Here is a 15210-nt window from a genome sequence, read left to right on the forward strand (position 1 = left end):
CAGCAGAACCTTTTGTAAAATGTTTGGGGAAATGTGGACATTCCAACCTCAAGTCCTATTTCCCAGATAGAGCCCCTATTCACATGGAGAGTTTTACTGGCAGGGCTAGAAATAGAAGCAAATTACAGAAAGATAAAGTGGCTCATCCCAAGGTTACAGAATCATTGGCAGAGTTGGGGATTAAAATCAAGTTACAGCAGAGATAAATTTTAATCTTCCCTGTTCTGGCAGGTGGTTTTCAGAGTCAGCACGCTGGCTGGTCCTGAAAGGGAAACTGGGCAGAGCTGTGAGAGAGATGCAGAGAGTGGCGAAGATGAACGGGAAAAAAGAAGAAGGCGAGAAACTCACCTCCCAGGTAAACATCTTGCAATGTTTTGGAGAGAGGAAACACTGGTCCAGGTCTTCTGCTTCCCCACACCACACTCCTTTGTGACATCAAGGATGCGCACTGGATCGGGAGAGTGGGTATCCTTTACATGTGGACTTCAGCCTGAGGACAGAGTGGGTATTCTTTTCATGCTAGATACATTGGGCCAAATATTCAAAAGGACTTCTACATTTACCAGGAGCCAGTAAACATATAAGACTGCTGGCTGGCGACTTTAAACAGATAGAGTTCAAAGCACAAAACACAGTCCAAAGCACAAAAAGAAGTAGCAAGAGCCTTCTAAAATGGGACAAGTCCTTTTATTCCACAGTGTAGATCAACCTTGTGGGTCTTTGATGCAGAAGGCTGATCTACACTGTGGAATTAAAGGACTTATCCGATTTTTGAAGGCTCTTGGTACTTCTTTTTGTGCTTTGGCGACTTTAAACAGAATTATTGGGGTAATTCTTTAAGTGGACACCTCTTTTTAGGCGCCCCTATGTCATGCAGTGAGAGCCAATTTTATAATGGCACCTGAGCACCCAGATTTTGTTATAGAACTCTAATGCAACACTTAAAATCTAGCTGGTCGATAATGATTTAACTAGCTAGAAACGGCCACTGACTGGTTAAATCACTAGTTCGAGGATATCTGCTAATTTTCAGCAGGACTTAACCAGTTATCGATGCCGAAAATGAGCAGTTAGCACCTTAATGAAAACCGGCTATTTTGTAGGAATTCCAGGGGCGGAGTCAGTACTTGGCCAGTTAAATGCCGATATGCCGCATCAGTGGAACAACATAAAACACAGTCATATCTTTATGTGGTAACCCATAGCTGGTTAAGTTCTGAATATCGACAACTAGCTATGTGTTAGCTGGCTCTGCATAAACCGGATATTCAGTGCTGAAACCCGGACATGGTCCAGCATTGAATATCCGGAAATAACACTGGTGGCGGTAAGAAAAATGCTCGCTGCCACTGGTTGAATATTGACCCTTAGGTGTCCGCAGTTACACTAGCCATATACCTGATGTAACTGTAGGTGGCTAAATGGGGCAGGGGTGTGCATATTCTGTAAGTGGTGTATGTAAGTGGTAGCCCCACACACCCTCCCCTCCCTTGCTCCACTCATGTGAACGCCCCCTTACATGTAGATGTTCACCCTTATAGAATAGTACTTAGTTGCTTTGCTGCCACTAATGCTCGCACGTGTACACAGTATAGTGAACATTAATGTGCACAAGTGGCCCATAAGTTCAGGCCTCCAATTCTAGAAATTGCTCATGATATGGATAATACTGGTGAAGATCACTGAAACTGCCCCCGTATTCTGTAAACGGTGACCAAAGTTGCTTAATAAGTTTGCCACTAATGCTTGCACGTGCACACTTACCTGTGAAAGAGGCAATATAGTGAACATTAATGTGCATGAGTGGCCCATAAGTTCAGGTGCCCAGTTCTAGAATTGCTCATAATATGAATAGTACTGGTGAAGATCACTGAAACTGCCCCTAGATTCTGTAAATGGTGACTAAAGTTGTGCTCGCAACTTAATTGCTTAACAAGCCAATCAGTGCCAATAATTGGCCACTAACAAGCAATTATCGGCACTAATTGGCACTAATTCAAATTTACCCTTGGCCCTTTCTAAGCGTATTCTGTAAAGTGGTACATGTAAATTCTAATGCACGGATCACAAAAGCAGTTGTGGCCTTGGGAGGGGCATAGGCAGGTTGTGGGTCCTCCTAAAAATTACCCACAGTGTCATAGAATACGCCTAATCCATGCCTAAGTTTGACTCAGGCAGTTACACCAGATTTTAGTTGGTGTAAACAGTCGTGCCTAAATTTTAGTCGTGGGGACAGGCACTATGCGTATTCTATAGATCACACTTAACTTTAGGCGAGGTTTATAAAACAATGCTAGGCGCGGTTTTTTTCAGCACTTATTTTTTAGGTGCCATTTGGTTCTCTGTATAAAAGAGGTGCTAATATTATGTGCGTGTTACACACATAAATGCATAGAATGCTAGTATATGTGTACATATGTGCCACCTAAGCACTATTCTGCAAATATCTGCTTAACTTACATAGGGATCCTTTTACCTAAGCAGCCGTAAAAAGTGGCCTGCGGTAGTTTGGACACGTGAAATTGGCGCAATCTGGGAAAAAGGGCTTTTTTAATAGGCAGTAAATGGGAAACAGTTCGCACCATTTTCAAAATTACCAGCGGATGCCCATACTACCCCTGCAGTTGTAATGATTTGGTGCATGCTACCTGTGCGTTAGCCCTACTGCTGCTTAGTAAAAGGGCCCCAAAGTGCATATTTGCAAGGGAGCATGGGCAGGACAAAGGTGGGGCTTACCTGTAACTTACCTGCAACTCTGCTGCACTTAGGCATTTCCTGTCAGATTCTCTACCATGCATCTAACTTCCCCTACCTGGGATCCCAACTCTGAAACGATCTACCCAGATACATTTGGTCAGTTAGTGAATATCTTCCCTTTACGAAACTATTGAAAAACCATAAGCAAACATAAGCAACCCATCTACTTACCGGTTCATCTAATCATTAATAACAATGACTCAGATATTATCTCCTACCAACCTTCTTACCCTCCATGCTCTTCCTCAACTTCTCCTTTATCGCACCACCTCATTACCTATTCCTATCCTTTCACTCATACCTCTTTTATCCTTTTTACTCCTTGTTCATTGTCCTATCACATACATCCTTGTTGATTTCGATACTACAGATTGTATTCTCTTGTTACTATGTAAGCCGCATTGAGCCTGCGATGAGCGGGAAAGCACGGGGTACAAATGCAATAAATAAATATATAGCATGCCTAGAGATCCACACCGAAATCCAGGTGTAGTCTATAACAACATGCGTGTAACTTAATTGGCATAATGAGCTAATCAGCATTGATAACAGCATTCAATAAGCAATAATGAGCACTAATTGACAATTAGAATATATGTGCACAACTCACTAAGCATATTCTGTAATGAATTGCGTATAAATTCTAATGAATGCAGTTCAAAAGGGGCATGGCTATAGGCAGGGAAAAGGGCATTTCAGGGGCATTCCAAAATTTACACGTGTATTTACAGAATATGGCCCAATATGTGTAGATCTACACGCAGGGATTTATGCCAGTTTTTGTTGGTGTAAATGAACATATATAATTTTAGGCACTGGGATATCAACTAAGTGAATTCTATATACCACGCCTAAATCTAGGTGCTGCTTACAGAATACGCTTAGGCGGAAATGTTTACCATGTGGATTTTTTCAATGCCTTATCACTCATTAAAAAAAAGATGACAGTAGAGCAAATAGGATGGAAAAACTTCAATTTGAAATGTAATCTAACTGTTGCACCACAAAAATGATCATCCAACCATATAAGGGGAAATGGGACTTGATATGCTGTCTTTCTGTTGTTTTTGCAACTACATTCAAAGTGGTTTATATAGTATATACAGGTAGCCTTTTTAGTGCGTGCTAACGCTAGAGACACCCATCTATTCCTATGGAGGTCTCTAACGTTAACGCGCGCTAATTTTTATCATGCGCTAAAAATGCTAGCGTGCCTATAGCATGGCTTAGTAAACAGGGCCCTTAGGGGTCCTTTTTCTAAGCTGTGGCAAAAAGTGGCCTACGGTAGTGTGAACACGTATTTTGGGCGCACGCTGGGCCACTTTTTACTGCAGCTGGGAAAAAAGGCCATTTGTTAATGGGCCAGAAAAAAGGCCTGTGGTAAAATTGAAACCAGCGCATGCCTATTTACGGCCTGAGCTCTTAACCCCACCCATTGATCTAGCGGTAAAGGCTCATGTGCTACACGTGCGGTGACCGATCGGCGTGCGCCAACTGTCGATTAACACCGGAAATCCCGTGCACGGTAGGAAGTGGAGTGGAGTGGAGGAGTGGCCTAGTGGTTAGGGTGGTGGACTCTGGTCCTGGGGAACTGAGTTCAATTCCCACTTCAGGCACAGGCAGCTCCTTGTGACTCTGGGCAAGTCACTTAACCCTCCATTGCCCCAGGTACAAATAAGTACCTGTATATGTAAGCTGCATTGAGCCTGCCATGAGTGGGAAAGCACAGGGTACAAATGTAACAAAGACCTCTACTAAAATTGGAGCTATATTATTATTTATTGCATTTGTACCCCACATTATCCCACCTTTTTGCAGGCTCAATGTGGCTTACAGAGTGTTGTTATGATGCAGTCATTACATGATCTTAGATACATAAGCTGAAAGTAAATGATTTAGATGCAAGGTCATTATATGATTTTAAATACATATAGACTGGGGTAATGTAACATCTGTACACGCAAGGGACATAAGATTTCTTGATGAAATCAAGGACAGCTTCATGGAACAGCTAGTTCAGGAGCCGACAAGAGAAGGAAAAATACTAGACTTAGTCCTTAGTGGTGCTCATGATCTAGTACAGGGGGTAACGATACGAGGGCCGCTTGATAACAGTGATCATAATATGATCGGTTTTGATATTGGCATTGAAGGAAGTGAAACTAGGAAATCAAGTACGCTAGCGTTTAACTATAGAAAAGGTGATTACGACAAAATGAGAAAAATGGTGAAAAAAAGACTGAAAGGAGCAGCTCGCAGAGTAAAAAACTTGCATCAGGCGTGGATGCTGTTTAAAAACACCATCCTGGAGGTTCAGGACAAATATATTCCACGTATTAGAAAAAAGGGAAAAAAGACTAAACGTCAGCCGGCGTGGCTAAACAGTAAGATAAAGGAAATCATTAGAGCCAAAAAACAATCCTTCAGAAAGTGGAGAAGAGAACCAACTGAAAGTAACAGGATAGATCATAAGGAATGCCAAGCCAAATGCAAAGCGGAGATAAGGAGGGCAAAAAAGGACTTTGAGAAGAAATTAGCGTTGGAAGCAAAAATACATAGTAAAAACTTTTTTAGATACATTAAAAGCAGGAAACCGGCCAAAGAGTCGGTTGGGCCGCTGGACGAAAATGGTGTTAAAGGGGCGATCAAGGAGGACAAAGCCGTAGCGGAGAAATTAAATGAATTCTTTGCTTCGGTCTTCACCGAGGAGGATTTGGGGGGGACACCGGTGCCGGAAAGAATATTTGAAGCGGGGGAGTCGGAGAAACTAAACAAATTCTCTGTAACCTTGGAGGATGTAATGGGTCAGTTCAGCAAGCTGAAGAGTAGTAAATCACCGGGACCTGATGGTATTCATCCCAGAGTATTAATAGAACTAAAAAATGAACTTGCGGAGCTACTGTTAGAAATATGCAATCTGTCCCTAAAATCGAGTGTAATACCGGAAGACTGGAGGGTAGCCAATGTTACTCCGATTTTTAAGAAAGGTTCCAGAGGAGATCCGGGAAATTATAGACCGGTGAGTCTGACGTCGGTGCCGGGCAAGATGGTGGAGGCTATTATTAAGAATAAAATTGCAGAGCATATAGAAAAACATGGACTGATGAGACAAAGTCAGCACGGATTTAGTGAAGGGAAGTCTTGCCTCACCAATCTAATGCATTTTTTTGAGGGGGTAAGCAAACATGTGGACAATGGGGAGCCGGTTGATATTGTATATCTGGATTTTCAGAAGGCGTTTGACAAAGTGCCGCACGAAAGACTCCTGAAGAAATTGCAGAGTCATGGAATCGGAGGTAGGGTATTATTATGGATTAAGAACTGGTTGAAAGATAGGAAGCAGAGAGTAGGATTGCGTGGCCAGTATTCTCAGTGGAGGAGGGTAGTTAGTGGGGTCCCGCAGGGGTCTGTGCTGGGTCCGTTGCTTTTTAATGTATTTATAAATGACCTAGAGATGGGAATAACTAGTGAGGTAATTAAATTCGCCGATGACACAAAATTATTCAGGGTCGTCAAGTCGCAGGAGGAATGTGAACGATTACAGGAGGACCTTGCGAGACTGGGAGAATGGGCGTGCAAGTGGCAGATGAAGTTCAATGTTGACAAGTGCAAAGTGATGCATGTGGGTAAGAGGAACCCGAATTATAGCTACGTCTTGCAAGGTTCCGCGTTAGGAGTTACGGATCAAGAAAGGGATCTGGGTGTCGTCGTCGATGATACGCTGAAACCTTCTGCTCAGTGTGCTGCTGCGGCTAGGAAAGCGAATAGAATGTTGGGTGTTATTAAGAAGGGTATGGAGTCCAGGTGTGCGGATGTTATAATGCCGTTGTATCGCTCCATGGTGCGACCGCACCTGGAGTATTGTGTTCAGTACTGGTCTCCGTATCTCAAAAAAGATATAGTAGAATTGGAAAAGGTACAGCGAAGGGCGACGAAAATGATAGTGGGGATGGGACGACTTTCCTATGAAGAGAGGCTGAGAAGGCTAGGACTTTTCAGCTTGGAGAAGAGACGGCTGAGGGGAGATATGATAGAAGTGTATAAAATAATGAGTGGAATGGATCGGGTGGATGTGAAGCGACTGTTCACGCTATCCAAAAATACTAGGACTAGAGGGCATGAGTTGAAGCTACAGTGTGGTAAATTTAAAACGAATGGGAGAAAATTTTTCTTCACCCAACGTGTAATTAGACTCTGGAATTCATTGCCGGAGAACGTGGTACGGGCGGTTAGCTTGACGGAGTTTAAAAAGGGGTTAGATAGATTCCTAAAGGACAAGTCCATAGACCGCTATTAAATGGACTGGAAAAATTCCTCATTTTTAGGTATAACTTGTCTGGAATGTTTTTACGTTTGGGGAGCGTGCCAGGTGCCCTTGACCTGGATTGGCCACTGTCGGTGACAGGATGCTGGGCTAGATGGACCTTTGGTCTTTCCCAGTATGGCACTACTTATGTACTTATAAGCTGGAAGTAGATGAATTAGATACAAGGTGCTATAAAGGTGTTGTGCGAGGAGTTTTTGATGCATCTGAGTGATTTGAGGAATAAATTATTAAGGATGTCTTTCGTAGGCTTTGTTGAAGAGATGTGTCTTCAAAGATTTGCGAAAGCTGGTTAGATTGTCCATATTTTTCAGGGTCATGGGTAGTGCATTCCAGATCTGTGTGCTTTTATACGCAAAAGTAGTAGCGTATGACTGTTTGTATTTAATTCCTTTGCAGCTGGGGAAGTTTAGATTGAGGAATTTGCGGGCCGATCTTTTGGCGTTTCTAGGTGGTAGGTCCACTAGGTTTAACATGTAAAGTGGGGTGTCTACATGGATGATTTTGTGGACGGTTGTGCAGATCTTGAACTATATGATCTTTAGGGCGTCCTTTTACTAAAGCTTAGCATGCACTAACAAAATTATGGGTCCTTTTACTAAGCTGGGGGAAAACGGGCTCTGTGGTATCAGTGGGTATCAGTGTGTGTAAATTCTAGGAATGCCCATGACCCGCCCACAACCCACTCCCATGTCCATGCCCTCTTTTCAGATCCGCATCTTAGAATTTACATGCATCACTTTATAGAATATGCTTAGACATTTGTGCACGTAAATTCTGACTAATGCCAATTAGTGTCAATAATTGCTTGTTAAGTTCAATTATTGGTGCTAAGTAAAAGATATTATATATAAAAAATCGGCGCTGAAATCAGTGCTAAGCATATTCTAGATTTAGGCACCGATTATATAGAATATGCTTAATTCATATTTCAGTACCTAAATCTATGTGCATCTATTCACACCAATGAAAACTTGGCATAAATCCCTGCACGTAGATTTAGGCGCACTAGGCCATATTCAAATAACTAGGCGTATATATTTTAGAACGTCCACGATATGCCTATTTCCCCACCCACAACCACGCCCCCTTTTGCCTGCATGTGTTAGAAGTTCAGCGCACTTTGTTACAGAATATGTTTAGCAAGGTGTGCGCATAAATTCTAATCAGTGCCAATTAGTGCTCATTATTGCTTGTTAAGTGCTGTTTTCAGTGCTGATTAGCTTGTTAAATTATGTGCATTGTTATAGAATCCGCGCCGATTTCGACACCAATCTTTAAGTGCTATATAGAATCTGGGGTGATTGGCTTTTAAGCTAATTAAGTTGCATACGCAAATCCAGAATACGACAGATCTGCATGCGCATCTCAAGTTACATTATATAGAGACTGGGGGTAAATAAAGAGATCACAGGATCTATCACTCCAGAAGGGTACCAACTAGATTTTGGATGTATCACAGATATATCTACTGATGGAGGTTGTAAAACAAAATAAAATTCAACAGAATTTTCTGAAAAAGAAAAACAATTCTGGTTTCAAATCCCTGCCTCAGATTTCCTTATCCTTAATGAGGGAATAATTTGAGATGTTAATCACTGTAATCAACTGAATTTGCCCTTTGATAGCCACCCACAAATGTTTCTTGATGTAGTTGTACTTACCAGTTCGAAAGCAAACCCAGATTTTTAAAAAATGAAGTTAATCACTGCTAAGTTTGAGACAGCTGAGATCAGGTAGTCAGTCTCCTCCCATCGATCTCATAAAAACCCACTCTTCTGTACCCATGAGTTCAAAACCTGCCAGATGTTCATTATACATGTACGAAACTCCCTCTGCTCTGTCTCTATGGTTATCACTGAAAGGAACCCATTTGGAGACACCTCCCAGTCAGAAATTCAGGCTAGTCTGATGTGGCTTCTTTTCACTTTTTCTCTCTCTTTGTGTGTGTGCAGATTTTGAAATCCAGCATACATCAGGATGCCAGGCCAGAAAAATCTACCTACGTTATTGCAGACCTAATACGCACCCCAAATATCCGCAGGATATCCCTCTGCCTCTGCTTGGTATGGTAGGTTAATATAACCTCTAAAGGCCTGATTTTTAGCTGAATTAGGAATTAGGGACTGGTTTATCTATCTATCTATCTATCTATCTATCTATCTATCTATCTATCTATCTATCTATCTATCTATCTATCTATCTATCTATCTATCTATCTATTTAAAGAATGTTGCTGAATAAACATACAGGTGGTGACTGCTCCAAAGACTATCCTCTTAATTTAAGCTAATCACCATTAAATGGATTCCTGACAACTGGTCAAATGACAGTTCATTTAATGGACAATCAGTCTAATAACAATTGGTCTAAAATACACAACGGCTAATGGGTCAGTTGGTCTAAAAGACAATGGGGCCCTTTTACCAAGCCGTGTAGGCGTGTGTGCGCATCTTAATCACGTCAATTTGGAACTACCACCTTGCTATCACATGGCCCGGGCGGTGATTTCATTTTTTACGCGCGTCCTCTAATCATGCTGGAAATCTTCCGGCGCATGGCGCTAGCCGGGCAGTAATTGGCATTGTATGTGTTTAGACCATTACCGCCCGGTTAATGCATGAGACTTTACCGCTAGGTCAATGGGTGGCGGTAAGGTCTCAGACCCAAAATGGAAGCACCAATTTTTATTTTGCCGCACGTCCATTTTCGGCCAAAAAAAAAAGGACTTTTTTGCAGGCATGCTGAAAAATGGATCTGAGTGTGTCCAATACACACGTCTATACCAGCACAGGCCATTTTTCGGCGCACCTTATTAAAAGGACCCCAATTCGTCTAATGGCTCGATTGGTCTAAACAAAAGAGGAGACAGGATATTGATACAAAAATCTGTATAATTTAGTGAGATAATACTACAGCAAGATTAGGGTTGCCAACTGGCTGATTCTGAGCCGGCCTGGCCGGCTACCGGCAGACCCCCAAAGCTAGAACTATAGAAGCCGGCTTTCTTTTTATCACTGACTGCTCTCTCTGTCTCTCCCAAGTCCAGCCAATTTATCTCTCTATCCTTCCCTCTACCCCTATGCTCACTAGTCCAGCGTTTCTCTATCCCTTTCCCCCCTGGGTCCAACATTTTTATCCTCCCCCCTCCCCCATGTACATCAGTGGCAGCAATTAAGGCACTCTGCCTCCAGCTTGGCTCAGGTCCGTTCCTGTTCCTCTCTAAATTACCACCTCCTCTGATGCAATTTCCTGTTCCTGTGAGGGCAGGACATTGGAGAAGAAATCTTAGTTTCTTACCTGTAACGGTAGTTTTCCGTGGACAAAGGATCTTCTAGCCACACCCCTTGAATATACGCCACGATGACGTGCGTGACCCGGCCATCCAATAGCAACGCTTTAAAAAGAAAGCAAAAGAATTAGCGGATTCCCGCCCATACATACTGTATAAATACCCTTGACAGCCCAGACCAGTCAGTTTAATAATATAGCTACGACAACTAGGGAGGGTAGGGAGGGATGGTGTGGCTAGAAGATCCTTTGTCCACGGAAAACTACTGTTACAGGTAAGAAACTAAGATTTTTCCATGGACAGGATCTTCTAGCCACACCCCTTGAAGACTCCCAAGCCAACACAGGTAACAAAAACATGCAATCATTAACATGAAATATACAGTAAATCCCATGTTGGAGATCTGTTATCTGTGATAGGAGGAGGAGGACAGTTGTCGGTCACATAGCCTCCCGCAGTATTGACAGTCCAAACAATGAATCTGCCCGTGAAGCTGCATCCAAACAGTAATGCTTTGAAAAAGTATGCAGAGAGGACCAGGTAGCTGCTTTACAGATATCAATAAGAGGTGCTCTATGTAGAAATGCAGTAGAGGCTGCCATTGAACGTAATTTATGAGCAGTAACATGAGGATGTGATGCATGGTGTTGATAACAAAAATTTATACACTGAGTCACATATGATGATAAAGTTCGTTTTGATATTGGCTGTTGAGCCTTTCCATTGTATGATAAAAAAAACTGTGAAGGTCTATGACTACCTGATGTACGTTGCAAATAAATCGATAATGCTCTGGTACAATCCAATGTGTGCAACCTACTGTGTTGAACAGATTGATGTGGAGGAGGAAAAAACACTGGTAAAATAATAGATTGATTTATATGAAAAGAAGAAACTACCTTTGGCAGAAACTTCGGATGAGGACGTAGTATCGCTTTATCATGTAATAATTGAGTATAAGGACTGTAATATACAAGTGCATGTAATTCCCCAATTCTTTGAGCTGAAGTAATAGCTATAAGAAACAAGGTTTTCCAAGTAAGAAATTGAAGGGTTGTCTCTTGAAGAGGTTCAAATGGAGGTTCCATAAGTTTGTCTAAAACCAAATTCAAATCCCAAACTACTGGAGGTAATTGAACCGGAGGTTTAAGGTTAAATAACCCCTTCAAAAATCGTTTAGTGATGGGATGTGCCATGACAGTGCAACCATCAATTGAATCATGAAAAACAGAAATCGCCGCAACATGTACCTTTACTGAAGATGCAGCTAGTTGTGAATTAGATAAAGAAAGGAAATATTCCAATAAGGAAGAAATTGAACACGAAACTGGGTCAAGTTGATGCGCTGTACACCAATGAGAAAATCTTCTCCATTTTGAGGCATAAACCATTCGAGTCGAGTGCTTCCTGGAAGCCAACAAGACTGCAAGAACTGGTTGAGAAAAAACCTGAGAACCTAATGATTGACCTGAAGGTACCAAGCGGTCAATTGGAGTTTGCTGAGATTTGGGTGTAGAAGCTGACCATTGTTCTGTGAAAGAAGGTCTGGAATTACAGGCAGAAACTGTGGTGGTCGGACAGCTAATTGGTTTAGCACAGGAAACCACACTTGCCTCGGCCAGTACGGCGCTATTAGAATGAGTGATGATTTGTCTTGGAGAACTTTCTGCAACACTCTTGGAATGAGAGGGATTGGAGGGAATGCATAAAACAGAGAATCTGTCCAACGGATTGCAAATGCGTCCTCTGCTACTCTGTTCTTTGCAGGCCACCTTGAACAATATCTCTGACATTTGTTGTTCTGTGGGGAGGCAAAAAGATCTACTAGAGGCCAGCCCCACATCTGGAACAGTTCGTGAATAATTATGGTCTTCAGGGACCACTCGTGAGGTTGAAGACTCCTGCTTAATACATCTGCAATCTGATTCTCCCGACCTGGTAGATAAATTGCTTGAATCACCGAATTGAGGGAGAGAACTAGGTTCCAGAGTGTGACAGCTTCTTGACACAGATGAATAGAACCCATACCTCCTTGCTTGTTGATATAAAACATTGCGACTTGATTGTCTATACGAACTTGAATCACTTGGGATCGAAGAAGATGGTGAAAAGTTTGAATAGCCAATCTGACCGCCCTCAATTCTAGAAGATTGATGGAATAACACTTCTCTTGATTGGTCCAGCGGCCTTGTGTCGAGAAGTGGTCGATATGCGCCCCCCATCCCACTTTGGATGCATCTGTGGTAAGAACTTTTGTTGGAAGAGGTGACTGGAAAGGCGCTCCTACCAAGAGATTGTGTTGATGTGTCCACCAAGAGAGCTGAAGTTTGATACGGGAGGATAGAAGAATCCTTGAAGTCAGCGGATCTTGATACTGAATCCACCTGTTCTTTAAATACCACTGTAAAGGTCTCATGTGCAGACGTGCTAGTGGAAGTACCGCAACTGTCGATGCCATATGACCTAACAGAATTAGAAGAACCCGAGCCGTTATGACTTTCAGTGATTGAAGATAGTGAACTAATTGGATAAGCAAAAGAGCTCGAGGGAGTGGTAACTTCGCTAGAGACTCGTATGACACCAGATCCGCTCCGATGAAAGTCAATCTCTGTGTTGGGATCAAATGTGATTTTTTGTAATTGATCACTAAACCTAACTTTTCGAGAAGCACAATGGTAGTTTGTAAATCTTGAAGATTCTGCTGAGAAGACTGGGCTACGATCAGCCAATCGTCGAGATATGGGAAAAGGACGATTCCCTGTCGATGTAATTGAGCAACTGGTGCTATGACACACTTCGAGAACACCATGGGAGCTGATGTTAGACCAAAGGGCAGAACTTTGTACTGGTAATGTTGCCCTTGACAGACAAACCGAAGAAATCGTCTTGAAGAGGGATGAACAGGAATATGTAGGTAAGCATCCTGTAGGTCTATGGCTGAAAACCATGCTCCCTGATTCAATAGAGGGAGAATGACTTGTAACGATGTCATTCGAAACCTTTGTTTTGGGAGAAACTTGTTGAGATGTCGCAGATCTAGTATCGCTCTTTGACCTCCATCTTTCTTGGGAATGAGAAAAAATCGGGAATAAAAGCCCTTGTTTATGTCGTGAGCAGGTACAATCTCTATAGCATTGAGATGAAGAAGTCTGCACACTTCCTGACGTAATTGAAACACTTGAGAACTGGGGACATGGAGATGTGTAGATGATCGAAAAGGTGGGGTTTGTGAAAATACCAGAGAATAACCATGTTGAACAATCTCCAGAATCCACTTGTCTGTTGTTATTGATCTCCAAGCAGGGAAAAAATGTTGAATCCTGCCCCCCACAGGATATTGGGCCTGGGAAGGGTCAAAAAGATGGCGTAAGCTTTTGCTGCTGATGTGGTTGAATAGGCTTCTGAGAACGCCTTTCTCTAACCGGTCTAGCATGAAAATTGTATCGGTGATACTGAGATTTAAAATGAGAAGCTGACCGTTGAGGAGGAAAAGACTTCCTTTGAAAAAATCTATTCTTAGTAATAAAATAAGGCAAGCGTTTATAGTTTGATTTTGAAGGCTGTTGTTTATCTTGCTCCAACGTATCTAACGTTGTACAGTCGTCTTTAAGACCCTCAATTAACTGTTTTACTTTATCTTCAAACAAAGAATCCCCAACACAAGGAGCATCAGCTACCTTGTCATGAACATCTTCTCCCAATGCCGACGCTCTTAACCATGACAAACGTCTGGATGCAATAGAAGTAGCCGCAGTTCTGACCGAAGTGTCAAACTGATCATGAATAGTTCGGATCATTTGTTTAGAACTGTCTTCTAAATTCACCAGAATTTGCTGAAAAAGTGGCATGTTCTGTTGCTGAATCAATGATTGTAATTTGGATAAATCTTCCATGATGGTATAAAGGTATTCAATCTGATGGAACATGTGAATTGCAATACGTGCTGACAACATGGAAGACTGAAAAGTTTTCCATGCTAGAATGTCCATAAACTTCAAATCTTTTGGTGGTGGATGGTTGGTTATATCTTTCTGCAACTTACTTCGTCTCATGGCTGATTTGACTACCAAAGATGCATGAGGAAGTTGCATCTTTCCATGACCCAAAAAATCCTGGACCTTATATTTATTGTCTAACGACCTTTGTGTAGGTCTAATTGAATAAGGTGTGGACCAAACTAATTTTTGATGATCTTGAAGCACCTGCGGTATAGGCAAGGCTATTGATTGCTTGACTAAATTTAAATATTTAGTGACAGATCTTTTACCTTCAGAAATGTCCCCTTGAGATGTAAGGGGTATATGCAAAGTAGTCACTAATTTGTGTAAAAATTTTGTATAAGACTCATCCTGGACAGGAAGAGTCTCCTCCTGAGAAGTAGAAGGAAGAGCTGGAAGCGCAGGTAAATCTTGTCCTGTTGTAGTCATGTGTGAATGATGTGAAGAAGCCACTGAAGGAGGTGGTGAATTAACTGGTGATTTTACTGACAACACTTCCTGCACCGAAGGTGAAGGAGAAAAGGCACATAACTGCTGCCTCTGAGGTGAATGAGGCAGAGATATTGATTCAGAGGTGACTAATTGAGTTGATTGAACTGCAGGCTGATGCATTTTTTGCTGGTTTTCTAACAACTTCGTTAGCAAATCCACTATTTTCAATTGTGTAGTGGAAGGAGTGGAAGAACGCCCTCTAGAGGAGGCATGAGAAATTGACCGAGTCGATCCCCTACATCTAGCAGAGCGGGAGGGAGATCGAGCCTGCCTTCTGCATCGCTTCTTCTGAGGAGCAGCAGATGAAGAAGAAGATGAAGAACTGGATCGGAAAGTGTTTCTTCCTC

The 15210-nt window shown here is 42.2% G+C and overlaps 1 protein-coding gene across 1 annotated transcript in view; it reads left to right on the forward strand.

The window, feature by feature from the left end:
• LOC115480461 (solute carrier family 22 member 6-A-like) overlaps positions 1-15210 on the forward strand; it is a 103484-nt gene that overhangs the window by 38258 nt on the left and 50016 nt on the right. Inside the window, exons 5-6 of the mRNA XM_030219155.1 lie at positions 232-355; positions 9037-9152. Of these exons, the coding sequence (XP_030075015.1) occupies positions 232-355; positions 9037-9152 (240 nt within the window). The remainder of the gene's footprint in view (positions 1-231; positions 356-9036; positions 9153-15210) is intronic.

This window comes from Microcaecilia unicolor, chromosome 11, assembly GCF_901765095.1.
Source record: "Microcaecilia unicolor chromosome 11, aMicUni1.1, whole genome shotgun sequence".
NCBI classification, from domain to species: domain Eukaryota; kingdom Metazoa; phylum Chordata; class Amphibia; order Gymnophiona; family Siphonopidae; genus Microcaecilia; species Microcaecilia unicolor.